Source organism: Bos grunniens, chromosome 6, assembly GCF_055505025.1.
Source record: "Bos grunniens cultivar Pamir isolate PY7600 chromosome 6, Bosgru_T2T1.0, whole genome shotgun sequence".
Taxonomy (NCBI): Eukaryota; Metazoa; Chordata; class Mammalia; order Artiodactyla; family Bovidae; genus Bos; species Bos grunniens.
In genome coordinates, this window is record NC_141170.1 from 28,997,323 (window position 1) to 29,012,368 (window position 15,046).

The following is a 15,046-nucleotide window of genomic DNA, read 5'->3' on the forward strand; positions in this document are numbered from 1 at the left end:
ACAGAATTCTCTTAGTGACTAAATTACTACTCATTTCCTCCTGTATACTTTTACTACAGTAGTTTTCAAATTCAGATGTTCACCAGATTCTTCCAAGAAGCTGATTTAAAAAATACCTGCCTCCTGCCCCAAATTTACTGGATCAAAGTTTCACAGATGCTGAGATCCGTGGAGTCTAGCGAGATGCAGAAGAGTCTCTGGTTCCCTAGGAAGTGTGAGAACCACTGCTCTGTGTGATTAGGTGCCTTTTCCGAAAGGAAGTGGCAATAAAAACAAGGGGGTATATTTCAGAAATTTCTAATTAAAAGACAAATTTTTAAAAAAGAAAGACATGAATGATGACATTCCATCCTCGTTCATGTCATTTCTTAAAGAAGACTGTTTCTCTACAGAGCAGAGAGGAGAGACTAGAATGTGTCCAGTTCAGAGGATAAAGCTTCAACAAATTCACTTGTCAGTTTACCTGTCCTCAAGATGTGTGACAGGACACAAAGGAGTGTCCCTGTCAGCTGCTGGGAAGAAAGAAAGTAAACACTCCCAACATGCACTGAGGCGCAGGGAGTGGCTCAGGTTCCGAACACTTCCCTGCTGTGGCGACCGGGAGTAATAATTAACAGCTTATTAGGCTGGATGATCGTCGGAAGGGCACTGCCAGGCGCAGAGCGAGCCCTGCCGCCCCTCCTCCCGCACCTGGCTCCGACCTCACCTCCACCTCCGGGACAGGTGAGCGAGCGCTGACTCTCCGGCGATGATCAGAGTTTGTGACTGAGCACGGGAACAAACTCTCCGGGGCAGGTTCGGCTCCACAACTAAGGTAAAAAGTCTCCTCGTATTCACACCCGTAGCAGGTGAAAAATGGGAGAAGGGGGTGAAAAAAACGCTCTAATCCACTCCCTGAGGTCAAGTTGAGGGCAGGTTGTTAGAAAGCAAAATCCATAGGCACCCAGGTTTGAAGGTGTGCGTGTATCAGAGCAGCCCGAAACCCGGACATACTTTTCCTTTTGATTTTTACAGAACACCCCTTCCTGATCCAGGTAAGCATGGGAGGGAGACCGGGCGAGAGACAGGGAAGGGCTTGAAGCTAAGTGTGGCCGCCAATCTCCCCTCACTTTTTAATAGGGAGTGATCTCATGTTCTTTACCTGAAATTGTGATTTTTGCCAGGAAAATATACTAGATCTTGCAGGACTTACTGCTTCCTCTGAATATCCTTAGGTTTGCAATGTTGCATTCAACCAGCGGACTCAGAAGGTCTTTTTAATTGAGGGTTCAGCTAAAGTTTTATTATTTTCCACAAATCAAAAGAGACCTCTCCTACAAAAAAAAAAAAGTTAAAAAGGATTTCTGATACAATTCAGGACTGCACCAAACAATGAAAGAATAATCATAATTAAATAGGAGTTCATGGGTTACGGATCCAATTCTGAAGCAGGAGAGCTTTAGGTTCAAATCTTGCCTTTGTCACTTACTGGTTTGTCCCTTACTTAGCAAATGACTTAACCTAGCCAAGCCTCAGTTCATCATCTATAAAATAGGCATCATAAGAGGATGTTCCAATAGGGCTTTGGTGGGAGCAAAGCCTTCTATAAATAGCTATAAATAATTAGCATTAAGAAATTAACAGCTCTGCCAAAGTGTCCATTCAAGCAGTATGAGCTGAGCTGGTGAGACCAGACAGTATAAGGGTACTGGAGTTGAACTGGTTTCCAGTGAGTCCAGGATGCGTGAGCAGATGGCAAGTAGGCAAAACATTACCTCTGAGAAACAATGAAATTATCTGGCTTCTTGCCACTTTTCAAATAGAGGTTGTGGTGGCCAGTTCAAACTTTTTGCTATGCTCAGTCATTTTTATTTTGAAGAAGTCATACTTATGTTAATCTGTTATTTCTGACTGGAGAAGGGAATGGCCACCACTCCAGTATTCTTGCCTGGAGAATTCCATGGACGGAGGAACCTATACAGTTCATGGGGTTGCAAAAAGTCAGACATGACTGAGCAACTAACAATATTAGAAACTAAATTTTTAATAAGAGAGAAACACTCAATCCTATGTTGTTGAACCCATCAATTTTGAGGTTTATTTATAAAAGAGACTGCCCCTGAATAACGTTGATAAAATTAGACCATATACTCCATGTTCTTATATTGTAACACATATTTGTATTGTTCACAGTAAAGTGGCACAGACTTTTATTTGTGTATGGACAGGCAACATGAAACATAAAAAATGACGCCTGTGTTTTGTTGGTCTTTACCACCTAAACTTAAACTATAAGGAAGCAAACTTACTTTATGAATTTTTATTTAAAGGGTACTTTTGTTATTAATCAGAGAAAGCAATGGCACCCCACTCCAGTACTCTTGCCTGGAAAATCCCATGGATGGAGGAACCTGGTGGGCTGCAGTCCATGGGGTCGCTAAGAGTCGGACACGACTGAGCGACTTCACTTTCAATTTTCACTTTCATGCATTGGAGAAGGAAATGGCAACCCACTCCAGTGTTCTTGCCTGGAGAATCCCAGGGATGGAGGAGTCTGGTGGGCTGCCGTCTATGGGGTCTCACAGAGTTGGACACGACTGAAGCGACTTAGCAGCAGCAGCAGCAGTTTAATATTAATAATATTGCTAATTATTATTAATTATTATAAATTATTAATAATATTGCTGATAGGTTTATTAATGTGGATACCTTTGAGGTAGGAATAAACTTAGTAGGCGTGACTAACAAAGTAATTCTATTGGTGATATTTTATCTCTTTACTTTATTAATATAAAACATTTAAATATTTTGCAATTGATCTTAGGTTAGTATTATCATGAATTCTGCCCTCAAATTGCAGAGTTGAAAATCTGCACTGTATTTTTTTTTCTTAAGAGGGGAAAGTAACTTTTTTATCCAGTTTTATTGAGGTATAATTGACATTTAGCACTGCATGAGTTTAAGTTGTACAACACAGTCATTTAATTTACATATTCATGAAATGCTCCATCATCTCGCATAGATATAAAATTAAAGAAATAGAAGGAAGCTTTTTACTTGTGATGAGAACTCTTAAGATTTACTCTTCTAACAACTTTCGTATAGCTCAGTTGGTAAAGAATTCGCCTACAATGCAGGAGACCTCAGTTCGATTTCTGGGTAGGGAAGATCCCCTGGAGGAGGGAAATGCTACCCACTCCAGTATTCTGGCCTAGAGAATTCCATGGCCTCTATAGTTTGCAAAGAGTTGGATATGACTGAGTGACTTTCACTTTTGTATACAACATACTTATTTATTTTATTTGTGGCTCTGATGGGTCTTTATTGCTATGTGGGCTTTTCTCTAGTAGCAGCAAGCAGAGGCTTCTCTCTAGTTGTGTGCACAAGCTTCTCATTATGGTAGCTTCTCTTGTTGCAACCCCGGGCTCTACAGCACAGGCTCAATAGTTGTGGGCTTACTTGTTCAGAGGAATGTGGGATCTTCCTGGATCAGGGATCAAACCCGAAACTCCTGTGTTGGAAGGTGGATTCTTTACCAGTAAGCCACCAGGGAAGCCCTATCAGCATTGATTATATTTATTATGTTGTATATTACATCCCTAGTACTAAATTTATCTTATAATTGCAAGTTTTACCTTTTCATACTTTTATATGATTCCCTCCCACCCCCCTTATAATTGGATATTGATTGGAAATAGAATTCTAAACCTAACCAAACTGAACTGTACCACATTATTGTCATCTGAGGTGTGATTGCATTTAGTGTAGTTTAACTAAAAACTTTCAAACTAATGCAATCTATTTAGAATAAGTTATAGTACCAGTGTTCACTAAACATTTTTCAAAAAAGAAATATGCCTTTATGCTAAATAAATATTTTTACAATTTAAACAAGTCATTTGACTTTTTATTTCATATATCTAAATAACAAACAGTAGCCCCAACTAAAACAAATCTATTAACCATATTTGAGATTAATTTATTTAGCCACATTAGTTCAGTTCAGTTCAGTCGCTCAGTTGTGTCCAACTCTTTGCGATCCCATGAATCCCAGCACACCAGGCCTCCCTGCCCATCACCAACTCCTGGAATTCACTCAGACACACGTCCATCGAGTCAGTGATGCCATCCAGCCATCTCATCCTCTGTCATCCCCTTCTCCTCCTGCCCCCAATCCCTCCCAGCATCAGAGTCTTTTCCAATGAGTCAACTCTTCGCATGAGGTGGCCAAAGTACTGGAGTTTCAGCTTCAGCATCATTCCTTCCAAAGAAATCCCAGAGCTGATCTATTTCAGAATGGACTGGTTGGATCTCCTTGCAGTCCAAGGGACTCTCAAGAGTCTTCTCCAACACTACAGTTCAAAAGCATCAATTCTTTGGCGCTCAGCCTTCTTCACAGTCCAACTTTCACATCCATACATGACCACTGGAAAAACCATAGCCTTGACTAGACGGACCTTTGTTGGCAAAATAATGTCTCTGCTTTTGAATATGCTATCTAGGTTGGTCATAACTTTCCTTCCAAGGAGTAAGCGTCTTTTAATTTCATGGCTGCAGTCACCATCTGCAGTGATTTTGGAGCCCCCAAAAATAAAGTCTGCCACTGTTTCCACTGTTTCCCCATCTATTTCCCATGAAGTGATGGGACTGGATGCCATGTTAGTTTCCTGAATGTTGAGCTTTAAGCCAACTTTTTCACTCTCCACTTTCACTTTCATTAAGAGGCTTTTGAGTTCCTCTTCACTTTCTGCCATAAGGGTGGTGTCATCTGCATATCTGAGGTTATTGATATTTCTCCTGGAAATCTTGATTCCAGCTTGTGTTTCTTCCAGTCCAGCATTTGTCATGATGTACTCTGCATATAAGTTAAATAAGCAGGGTGACAATATACAGCCTTGACGAACTCCTTTTCCTATTTGGAACCAGTCTGTTGGTCCATGTCCAGTTCTAATTGTTGCTTCCTGATCTGGATACAGATTTCTCAAGAGGCAGGTCAGGTGGTCTGGTATTCCCATCTCTTTCAGAATTTTCCACAGTTTATTGTGATCCACACAGTCCAAGGCTTTGGCATAGTCAATAAAGCAGAAATAGATGTTTTTCTGGAACTCTCTTGCTTTTTCCATGATCCAGTGGATGTTGGCAATTTGATCTCTGGTTCCTCTGCCTTTTCTAAAACCAGCTTGAACATCAGGAAGTTCACAGTTCATGTATTGCTGAAGCCTGGCTTGGAGAATTTTGAGCATTACTTTACTAGCGTGTGAGATGAGTGCGATTGTGTGGTAGTTTGAGCATTCTTTGACATTGCCTTTCTTTAGGATTGGAATGAAAACGGACCTTTTCCAGTCCTGTGGCCACGGACGAATTTTCCAAATTTGCTGGCATATTGAGTGCAGCTCTTTCACAGCATCATCTTTCAGGATTTGAAATAGCTCAACTGAAATTCCATCATCTTCAGTAGCTTTGTTCGTAGGCATGCTTTCTAAGGCCCACTTGACTTCACATTCCAGGCTGTCTGGCTCTAGGTGAGTGATCACATCATCGTGATTATCTGGGTTGTGAAGATCTTTTTTGTACAGTTCTCCTGTGTATTCTTGCCACCTTTTCTTAATATCTTCTCCTTCTGTTAGGTCCATACCATTTCTGTCCTTTATTGAGCCCGTCTTTGCATGAAATATTCCCTTGGTATCTCTAATTTTCTTGACGAGATCTCTAGTCTTTCCCATTCTGTTGTTTTCCTCTATTTCTTTGCATTGATCGCTGAGGAAGGCTTTCTTATCTCTTCTTGCTATTCTTTGAAACTCTGCATTCAGATGCTTATATCTTTCCTTTTCTCCTTTGCTTTTCACTTTTCTTTTCACAGCTATTTGTAAGGCCTCCCCAGGCAGCCATTTTGCTTTTTTGCATTTCTTTTCCATGGGGATGGTCTTGATCCCTGTCTCCTGTACAATGTCACGAACCTCATTCCATAGTTCATCAGGCACTCTATCTATCAGATCTAGTCCCTTAAATCTATTTCTCACTTCCACTGTATAATCATAAGGGATTTGATTTAGGTCATACCTGAATGGTCTAGTGGTTTTCCCTACTTTCTTCAATTTAAGTTTGAATAAACAGGTATAAATCTTCCTAAAGTTTATTTTAGTATATAAATGTATTTCTACTATTTCTAATGCCTATAAAATTTTGTGATAAACTATTAAATGTTTTGGTCAACCAGAAGAAAGAAATAACCAGCAGTGATTAAAACAAATTAACCTTTCTGATTACATTTAAAATAATGTAACATATGTGTAATATATATGTAGCATGTAATTTAAGGTTTTGTATCGATACTTATTTTAACTTCCTTAAATAAGAGGTATCTTATATTTTTCATTGAAATAGAAATCTAATGTTGTCAATTTACTTGTGCAGATTCTTTGATCACAAGGCAGACAAGGAATTTAAGATTGATAGAGAAACATGGGCTTTATAAAAACAAGTCAAGTAAAAGTCAATTGAAAGTACAACCTCTGCAAAAGAACTTCTTTTGAATGCTCTCCTTTTCGCTGAAGTCTGGACTTAGAGAAGATTGGGGTCTGTTGCAAAAATTAGTCTTTTAAAGACTATCAGGTATAGTGATTTCATCATTTCATAACATCATCTCAAGTACCAAATGAACCAGTACTGCTGCTTTCTGTCACTGAACATGAAAGTGTCTCCTTCTTAAGGGATGAGGCTGTTATCTTAGTAGCGGAGGTGGTTAAAAGACATCTCCATCATCATCCCAGATTCTAGTGAATGGAGCTCAAGAGGAGACAGGGATCATCCTTTTGCAGCCAAATAATGAACAGGAAAAATGAGCCATGGTCCCTGTAAAGTCAACCTTAGAATTTCCTGTTGGAAACCTAGATGAAGCAGAGAATCCGGAGCTGATTCATAGCAGCGATTCCAGAAGATGTTGTTGGCAGACTGAATAGCTCCCTCCCAGACTAAGCGGTGGCAAGGTACTTTGAATCCTGAGGTGGCTTCAAACTAGTTCACCTCTCCTACTGCTCCTGCTTTTCTCGCCTCCCTGAGGGCACTCTGGGGAGAGTGGAGCACCCAGGGTTAGCACCGTGTAAATGTGCAATAGCATACTAATGGCTTGGCATTTCAAATTAGATTCCACTGGGACTGATGGTGATGGGATAGTCGCATAAAAATCTGGTTGCTTGATCCACATTGTGTTTAGTCCTTTGATCCACATTCTGTTTATTAAAGACTATAATACATTTTTACTTGTATCTCAAAACAAACATTTCCTAACTGCAATTAATACCACCCGATAAAGTGATAATATTTATAGTCCAACACTCAACTTTTGCCATCTCTGCAAATGAAGCACATTCCTTAGAAAAAAGTATGGTGCCAAGTATTTCCCAGAACCCAAATTTTTCTTGACTTTTTTCCTGTTTTCTAATAATTAGATAACTGTTAGAATTACAGATGTTTTGTTTCCTTGAAGTGATATAATTGTATATGGCTCTGCTCTTCTGTACTATAAGATTCCAGGTCAGAGCTTAGAGAAAACAGCTTTATTTTAGAGCTAAATACATATTTGTAATTTTCCATTGTTTCTTCAGGCCAAAATAATATTTAAAACAAAATCCTCCATGTGTACAGCCTTTAATATAATTTTACTTCATAATTGAAATACATAATTGCTATTCTAATGTGATACTCTCTAGTCCCTTTTCTTTTTTTTTTTTTAGCAATTTTTATAATGTGTGTTCTGGAGTAAGAAATGGCAACCAGCTCCAGTATTCTTGCCTAGAAAATTCCATGAACAGGGCAGCCTGGCAGGCTACAGTCCATGGGGTCGCAAAGAGTGGACCCTACTGAGCATGCAGGCATGAATATGGCGTGTGTTATGTAAGATATGCTCCTCATGTATGATTTAGAAAGTACATATGAAATCAAAAAGGAAATATTATCACTCATAATTTCACAGCTTTCAGTTTTGCTGTTAATATTTTTGTACATCTCTCCATATACTGAATGACTTTTCAGGTGGCTCAGTGGTAAAGAATCCACCTGCAATGCTAGAGACACAAGTTCGGTCCCTGGGTCAGGAAGATCCCCTGGAAAAGGGAAGGGCAACCCACTCCAGTATTCTTGCCTGGGAAGTCCCATGGACAGAGGAACCTGGCAGGCTACAGTCCATGGGGTAGCAAAGAGTCTGACACTACTTAGTGACTGAGCACGCACATCACATACTGAACATAGAGATATATTCATTGGTTTATATTAATATATGTTTTCTCTACATACTTGCATATATACATTCACTCTAGGAGTCAAAAAATAAAATAAGCCATCATCCTGTTCTAAAGGAAACTAGGTAAAATAAAATAAGATTAGGGAGAGAAAGCGATAAGTAATTAGAAAGCCTCAGATATTTTGCTGTGAAAGTTCAAAGGAGAAATTCTCTTTGGCTGGAGGACCCGGGGAGTAAACACATGTATTTTTCTAGCTCATTGTAAAATTATGACTGCTCTGACATTTCCTGCACTCAGCGGCCTCAGGAATCGAGGGCTGCAGATATAGATACAAATATAGGCTATGCTTCCTGGCTTAGCACGATAGCAGGCACAGAGAAGGAACTCGTGAAATATTTGTTGATATACAGAGGAGCAAACCAAACTTTCCACTTTTAAACAAGTAACCATTTAATTAATCCATGCTTGAACCTGAGAGGGTACTTTAAATGACTGGTCCTTTTGGCCTTTTATTTGGGCTTCACCTCACATCCTTTGGCCTCATTCTGATAACTGGCCAGTTCAGGCAAGTCCACATCTATGCAGGATGCAGAGCGGAAAGAGGTAAACCACTTCAGATGCTTCCCATCCTCAGCATTGCTCATATACGGGTGCTGACTTATCCTGCTTTCTCGGGGTATTCATCCCTGCTGCCTGCTCAGACTGATCCTATCTTCCTGGTCTTCTCTCTTCCCTGTTGTGCCTCCAAGGTCTATTTTAGCCTTGACTGACCTAGTACTTCCAGGACTGTTTATTTCTCCAAGATTTAATTACTTGCCTATTTAATTCTATATTGAGCTGTACTCTATGTGGACAAAATTTTAAAATAGATAGCCAAACATTGAATAAGTGATCTTATTTCCTACACAATCAAAGTCAATAAGCTCTGGCCCCAGGATGGGAGAGGCTGTAAGATTACCCCTCCCAGTAAAACACTTATATTTTTAACAACTACCTTCCTCCTCAAGTCATAGTTTGTGCTTAGTCGTTCAGTCGTGTCCAGCTCTTTTCGACCCCATGGACTGCAGCCCACCAGACTACTCTGTCCATGGGGATTCTCCAGGCAAGAATACTAGAGTGGGTTGCTGTGCCCTCCTCCAGGGGATATTCCCAACCCAGTGTTCGAACCCAGGTCTCCTGAATAGCAGGCAGATTCTTTACTGTCTGAGTGACCAGGAAAGCCCAAAGTCATAGCTTATGTTCTACCAAAGTAATTGTGAGCATTCAAAGTAAGGCCCTTAGGCCTCAGACCTGTAATTTTTCTTTTTTTTCCATAAATCTTTCTGCTGATTTAATCATAACCCTGGTTATCCTCCTCTTAAGCCTTTTGAGAAAACTAGCTCAGACCCTCAGAGAAGGTGATGGCACCCCACTCCAGTACCCTTGCCTGGAAAATCCCATGGATGGAGGAGCCTGGTAGGCTGCAGTCCATGGGGTTGCTAAGAGTCAGACACAACTGAGTGACTTCACTTTCACTTTTCACTTTCATGCATTGGAGAAGGAAATGGCAACCCACTCCAGTGTTCTTGCCTGGAGAATCCCAGGGACGGGGGAGCCTGGTGGGCTGCCGTCTATGGGGTCATACAGAGTCGGACGCGACTGAAGTGACCTTGCAGCAGCAGCAGCTCAGACCCTTAAATCTACTAAGTCTTTGTAATTTAGAGGATATTCACAAGGGCACTGCTGCTGCTGCTGCTAAGTCGCTTCAGTCGTGTCCAACTCTATGCGACCCCATAGACAGCAGCCCACAAAGCTCCCCGGTCCCTGAGATTCTCCAAGCAAGAACCACTGGAGTGGGTTGCCATTTCCTTCTCCAATGCATGAAAGTGAAAAGTGAAAGTGAAGTCACTTAGTCGTGTCTGACTCTTAGCGACCCCATGGACTGCAGCCTACCAGGCTCCTCCATCAATGGGATTTTCCAGGCAAGAGTACTGGAGTGGGGTGCCATTGCCTTCTCCACACAAGGGCACTACCAGATTTTAATTTACGATGAATCATGGTTAATAGGAATGGAAAGGGGAAACCGTTTGAATTCATAGATCTATTTCTCACTTTAGCAATTAATAATAAGCTGGGACTTCTATCAAATCACCTTTTTACCTTTCAAGTATTTCAATTGAGTATTTTGCTTAGCCAACTTTTGGATTCAGTCAATATTATTTCCTATTCAATTAGCTTATAATGCTTATCAAGAAAAATGTTACTTGTTTTCCTTTTCTTTCACAGATTTCATTCAACTGTCCTTCTTTCTAAGGTCAAAATAATGAAAGGACTTTTGAATTCTTATTTGTTTGTTTTGAAATTTAATTACGTCTTCTGAAGCTAGCTACAATTTGCTTCAGCATAGGTCATGAGTGACAATATAATTACATCGCAATTGTTTGCTAACTTGAATGATACTTTAGCTAATGTTTTTATGAATACAGAGTGGGGACCAATCAGGAGGCCATTGCAATGATTCTTCAGCCCATCATCGTCAATTTGCCTTTGTACTTCAGTTCAAAATATCACTCACTTCCAGTCCTACCTAAAATACCATATTAACTATGAGGTCAAGAAAAGTTTTATTAGTAGCGGACAGTCCTTTGGATCACAGATACAGCTTGACATTTAGTTAGTCACTAAATAAATATTATATAAATTCCTTTTATGTTCTAGGCAAAATTCTAAGAAGTGGCGGACACGATTAGAAAATGAGATAAGGTATAAAATGATCATGGCAATACCAGTGGGAAGCAGAGAGTGACATCACAGCAGTATAGAAAACAGGCCATGGGGAGACTGATATGGTTCCTTCTGAGCAGAGACAAGAAGGAAGTAGAGATCTGAATCTGCAGAGATGAAGGAAAGGGGAATGGTGAGAAGAGACTGGATGACACGTGACTCCATTAGACTGCAAAGCCTGGTATTAAAGAAAGTTTCAATGTTGAGTTTGGGAAGTAGGTTTCGGTGGAAATACAGAAAGCCTGAAAGTGAGGTTAGGGGACTTGAGCTGTATTTGCAGAGAATGAGATCTCAGGAATATCTGATAGCAAGATGATGTGATGATCAAAATGGCAAAAGCATAAAGGGAAATTAGTCAAGCATTCAGCTTATAGACCATTATAAAATGCCTGGTGAGACGTGCTCATAGCTTTCTAATAGATTCTATAATTTCAAAGTAACAATGTACATCAGGGATGTACTCAGGGAAAATCAGGGATGGATTCTATGAAATCTCTTTTCTTCTTTTCATTTTTTTTGTTGTTGTTTTTGACTGCAGTGTGTGTGTTAGTCGCTCAGTCATGTCCAACTCTTTGCGACTCCATGGACTGTAGCCCACCAGGCTCCTCTGTCCATGGAATTCTCCAGGCAAGAATACTGGAGTGGGTTGCCATTCCCTTCTCCAGGGGATCTTCCTGACCCTGGGTTCAAACCCAGGTCTCCTGCATTGCAGGAGGATCCTTTACCATCTGAGCCACCAGGGAAGCTATTCTCTTGGAAAAAGAAAACATGAAATGTCTTCCACACACCTTACCCCAGCCGGAATGACCTACTTTAAAATTGCCTCCCCTTCTTTTTTAAAATTTAAGAAAAAAAAAATGAAATTTTACTCTCCAGCCTGTCTTTTTATTCTGGCTATAGCCCGTCTGATTCTGTAGGCATGAAGCAATGGTAATTAAATATTCAATTTCTGCAAAAGGGAATGACTAGAAAATATTATACAAAATCTCTGGTCACACCCTAATGCCATTTATATGAAGACATAAATAAGGTTATCATTCATATCTGACCACAGTTTCCAGAGCCTGAAGGAAATCTGAAGGATGTTATGTCATACTTAATTAACCCCACGAGTCAGAGCTTGATTTTGGCTGCCTGGAAACTTGAAATTGTGTTTGTGGAATGGGACAGAGTTCAGTCAGTTTGAATTCAATTGCTGGGATGAAAGGAATATATTCTTTTGCACAATCATACCAAAGAGAATTCTTTCTAGAAATATTCCAAAAACAGACTTACCAAACTAGCTGATCCTTCTCTGCCTTGGGCCAGTTTTTGTAGTTTTTCAGTTTATATAGTTTTCATAGCTGCATAGTTTTCAGTTTGCATACCTCCAGACATTGCTCTAGAATTTCTTCTCTACTTTAACTAGTTTGTGTTCTCATGTTGCCCCCCAAATTTCAATGATTGCAAAATGCCTCTTTTTGGATCATATAAGCCTTTGGGAATTTAATATCTTTTTAAAGAAAATAACACTTGGCTGCTATATAAACAGAACTTTAAAACTAGATTGATGTTTTTACAAGTGTCTAGAAATCTTACTTAAAAATATAACAAGATATTTAATTTTTTTCAAAAATACCTGGAAATTTTACTATAAAATCTAAAACCAAGAAGACTTCTGAAATATCATTTCAACTAGGCAGAATTCCTCAAGGAGCTTCTCTTTTTTTCCTTTTTATACTTCTCAATAAAGTGTAAGCTCTGCATCAGGAAACAGCTGCTTCAAACACCCTGAGCCCATCTGTGCATTTATGAAGAGATGGAGCAGGAGGATGACTTTTAAATCACCGAAACCTGCTAGCATCAGGACTGTGGATAAATTGAAAAAATGAAGAAAATTCTTCTCATGTATTCCAAATCAAATACTAAAAATTCAGAGGAGGGTTCCTTACAATGGGAGTTATGCCAAATTTAGACATACTGGTGGGTGCCTTCATTACTGGGAGCATAGCTAAGTACAGCCATCAACTGGAAAGTGACTGTCAGCACAACTTTGATCCAGGATCTCACTTACACATTTGCAAATCATTAGCATTTACCATGGGCCAACATTGTAGTTTGTATGGTCCTCTGATATCCAGCTCCCTGTTCTACCTTTCTCTCTTCCCATTTCTCTGTCACACAGTTAGTTTCTCAAATTGATCACCAAGGGGAAATCTGTATGTCAGGATAAGTATTTTTGACTCATCTACTGTTTCTTCCTATGCCCTCTTCATCATCTTTCTTTAGTGGGTCAAAATAAAATTAAATGTTCCTCTCCCTTTACTGGCTATACTGGTGGCTCAGCTGGTAAAGAATCCTCCTGCAATGTGGGAGAGCTGGGTTCAATCCCTGGGTTGGGAAGATTCCCTGGAGAAGGAATAATACCCACTCCAGTATTCTGACCTGGAGAATTCCGTGGACTGTATGGTCCGTGGGGTCACAAAGAGTCAGACACAACTGAGCAACTTTCACTTCACTTCACTTCCTTTACTAATATTTTCCATAAAGTAAATGAAGAATATAATTTTCAATTTAAAATAAGAAATGGTTATCAAAAGAGGATAAAAATGGCTATTTTCTCAAAAGCACATACTGAGAAATAAGAATGGAATGAAGCACCTAAATATCTTAATGCTTATATGGAGGTGGTGGAGAGGAATGGAAGGGACAAAAAAACATGTTATTACTTGTTCCCGAAACAAATTATTCTGTGAAAAGTGGGTTTACAGGATGCTATTTAATACCCATTCAAAGTGAGTTGTAGTTAAAACTCTGAACTCTAAGTTTATTTTCTTAAAATTGAAGATTTTGGAGAACATTTTACTTATCCTCAATATTAATTCCCTTAGATGTAGGAAAAAGAGATCTTTGAAAAAAAATCTTAAAATGACCAAATTTATAGAAAATCAACAATATTTAATCCATACAACCTTTTTGCAAACTTCAAAAACAATATTGGTGAAAGGAAAAGTAGGAAACAAACATATTCAGACCTTGCTTCAAATGATTTGTTCCACTACTTACTGTTTGAAATGGAGATAATAATGCCCCTACCTTGCTAGGAAGACCTGAGGAGTAAATGAGATACTACCTACCAAATGCTCACGTACAGAGGGTGAGATTCAAAGCAGACACGTGGTAAAAAGTCTCTTTACTTCCCTCTCCAGTCTAACCTTCATGCCCACAGACACAAAACACTACTTAAAAACTCCCCCAAGAATATTTTTACACAGTAGGGATACAACAAACAATTTCAATGTAAACTTGAGACTAATTTATGAATGTATCCAAGAACATACCATTAATATTATTCTAATGTTTTAGGGTAGCCTCAGATGGTCTCAGAAAGGGGCAGAAGAAGACTATGATGGCTCATCAGTTTTCCTCTTGGATCTTCATCAATGAAAGGACGTTCATTACCGGGTAACTATACACCTACAGCTACACACCTTATATATCATTCTGGTCATCAGTCATTTGTGGGTTATACCTTATATTTATTATGCATTATGTCATTCTAACCATCATTTGAAAACTTCAGCTGTATTGAAAAAAAACTGGAAAATGACATCGTTACATTTTCTAACTATTCTCATTTTTCTATAAAAAGAACCCAGTGATATATATTATAAAAATTATGTAAGGGCTTTGTAAAATATTTCAGAACACATGAGATAAACAGTGTCTAAATTTGGTTTTTCCACAGGGATTATAATAAAGTGTAAATGTATATCAGTAAAAAAGCATGACATACGATCCACAAGATCAATGACACAAATCATCAGTTGAGCCTTTGAATAACAAATTAAGTAAATAAGTTCCTGAAGACTGCAAAGCCATAGCCTATCATGGAACAATCACTCTATTTCATAAATAGTGGTCTAATGTCACCAGAAGCTAAATTTCTATGTTAATACTTGGCACAGTTCTCAGGAGCAGCATTCAGTAAAAGATCTAAGACTCGTCATAAATAATGTATCAAAGAATTATCCCACAGGCCTGAACCAGACTTTCCTGTCCTGTTCTGTCCTTCCCTTCCTTAC

The 15,046-nt window shown here is 39.2% G+C and overlaps 1 protein-coding gene across 27 annotated transcripts in view; it reads left to right on the plus strand.

Annotated features, from left to right (window-relative positions):
- The first annotated feature begins 533 nt into the window (after positions 1–533).
- RASSF6 (Ras association domain family member 6) overlaps positions 534–15,046 on the plus strand; it is a 71,639-nt gene continuing 57,126 nt past the window's right edge. For 5 of the 27 annotated variants that reach the window (XM_086407589.1, XM_086407610.1, XM_086407594.1 and 2 more), the window contains exons 1-4: positions 562–814; positions 5,295–5,501; positions 6,394–6,591; positions 14,328–14,426. In XM_086407589.1, the coding sequence (XP_086263715.1) occupies positions 14,368–14,426 (59 nt within the window). In that variant the 5' untranslated portion in view covers positions 562–814; positions 5,295–5,501; positions 6,394–6,591; positions 14,328–14,367. Of the gene's footprint in view, positions 815–5,294; positions 5,502–6,393; positions 6,592–14,327; positions 14,427–15,046 lie in introns of those variants that run through there. The other 22 variants (XM_086407611.1, XM_086407612.1, XM_086407607.1 and 19 more) reach the window with 11 other exon arrangements.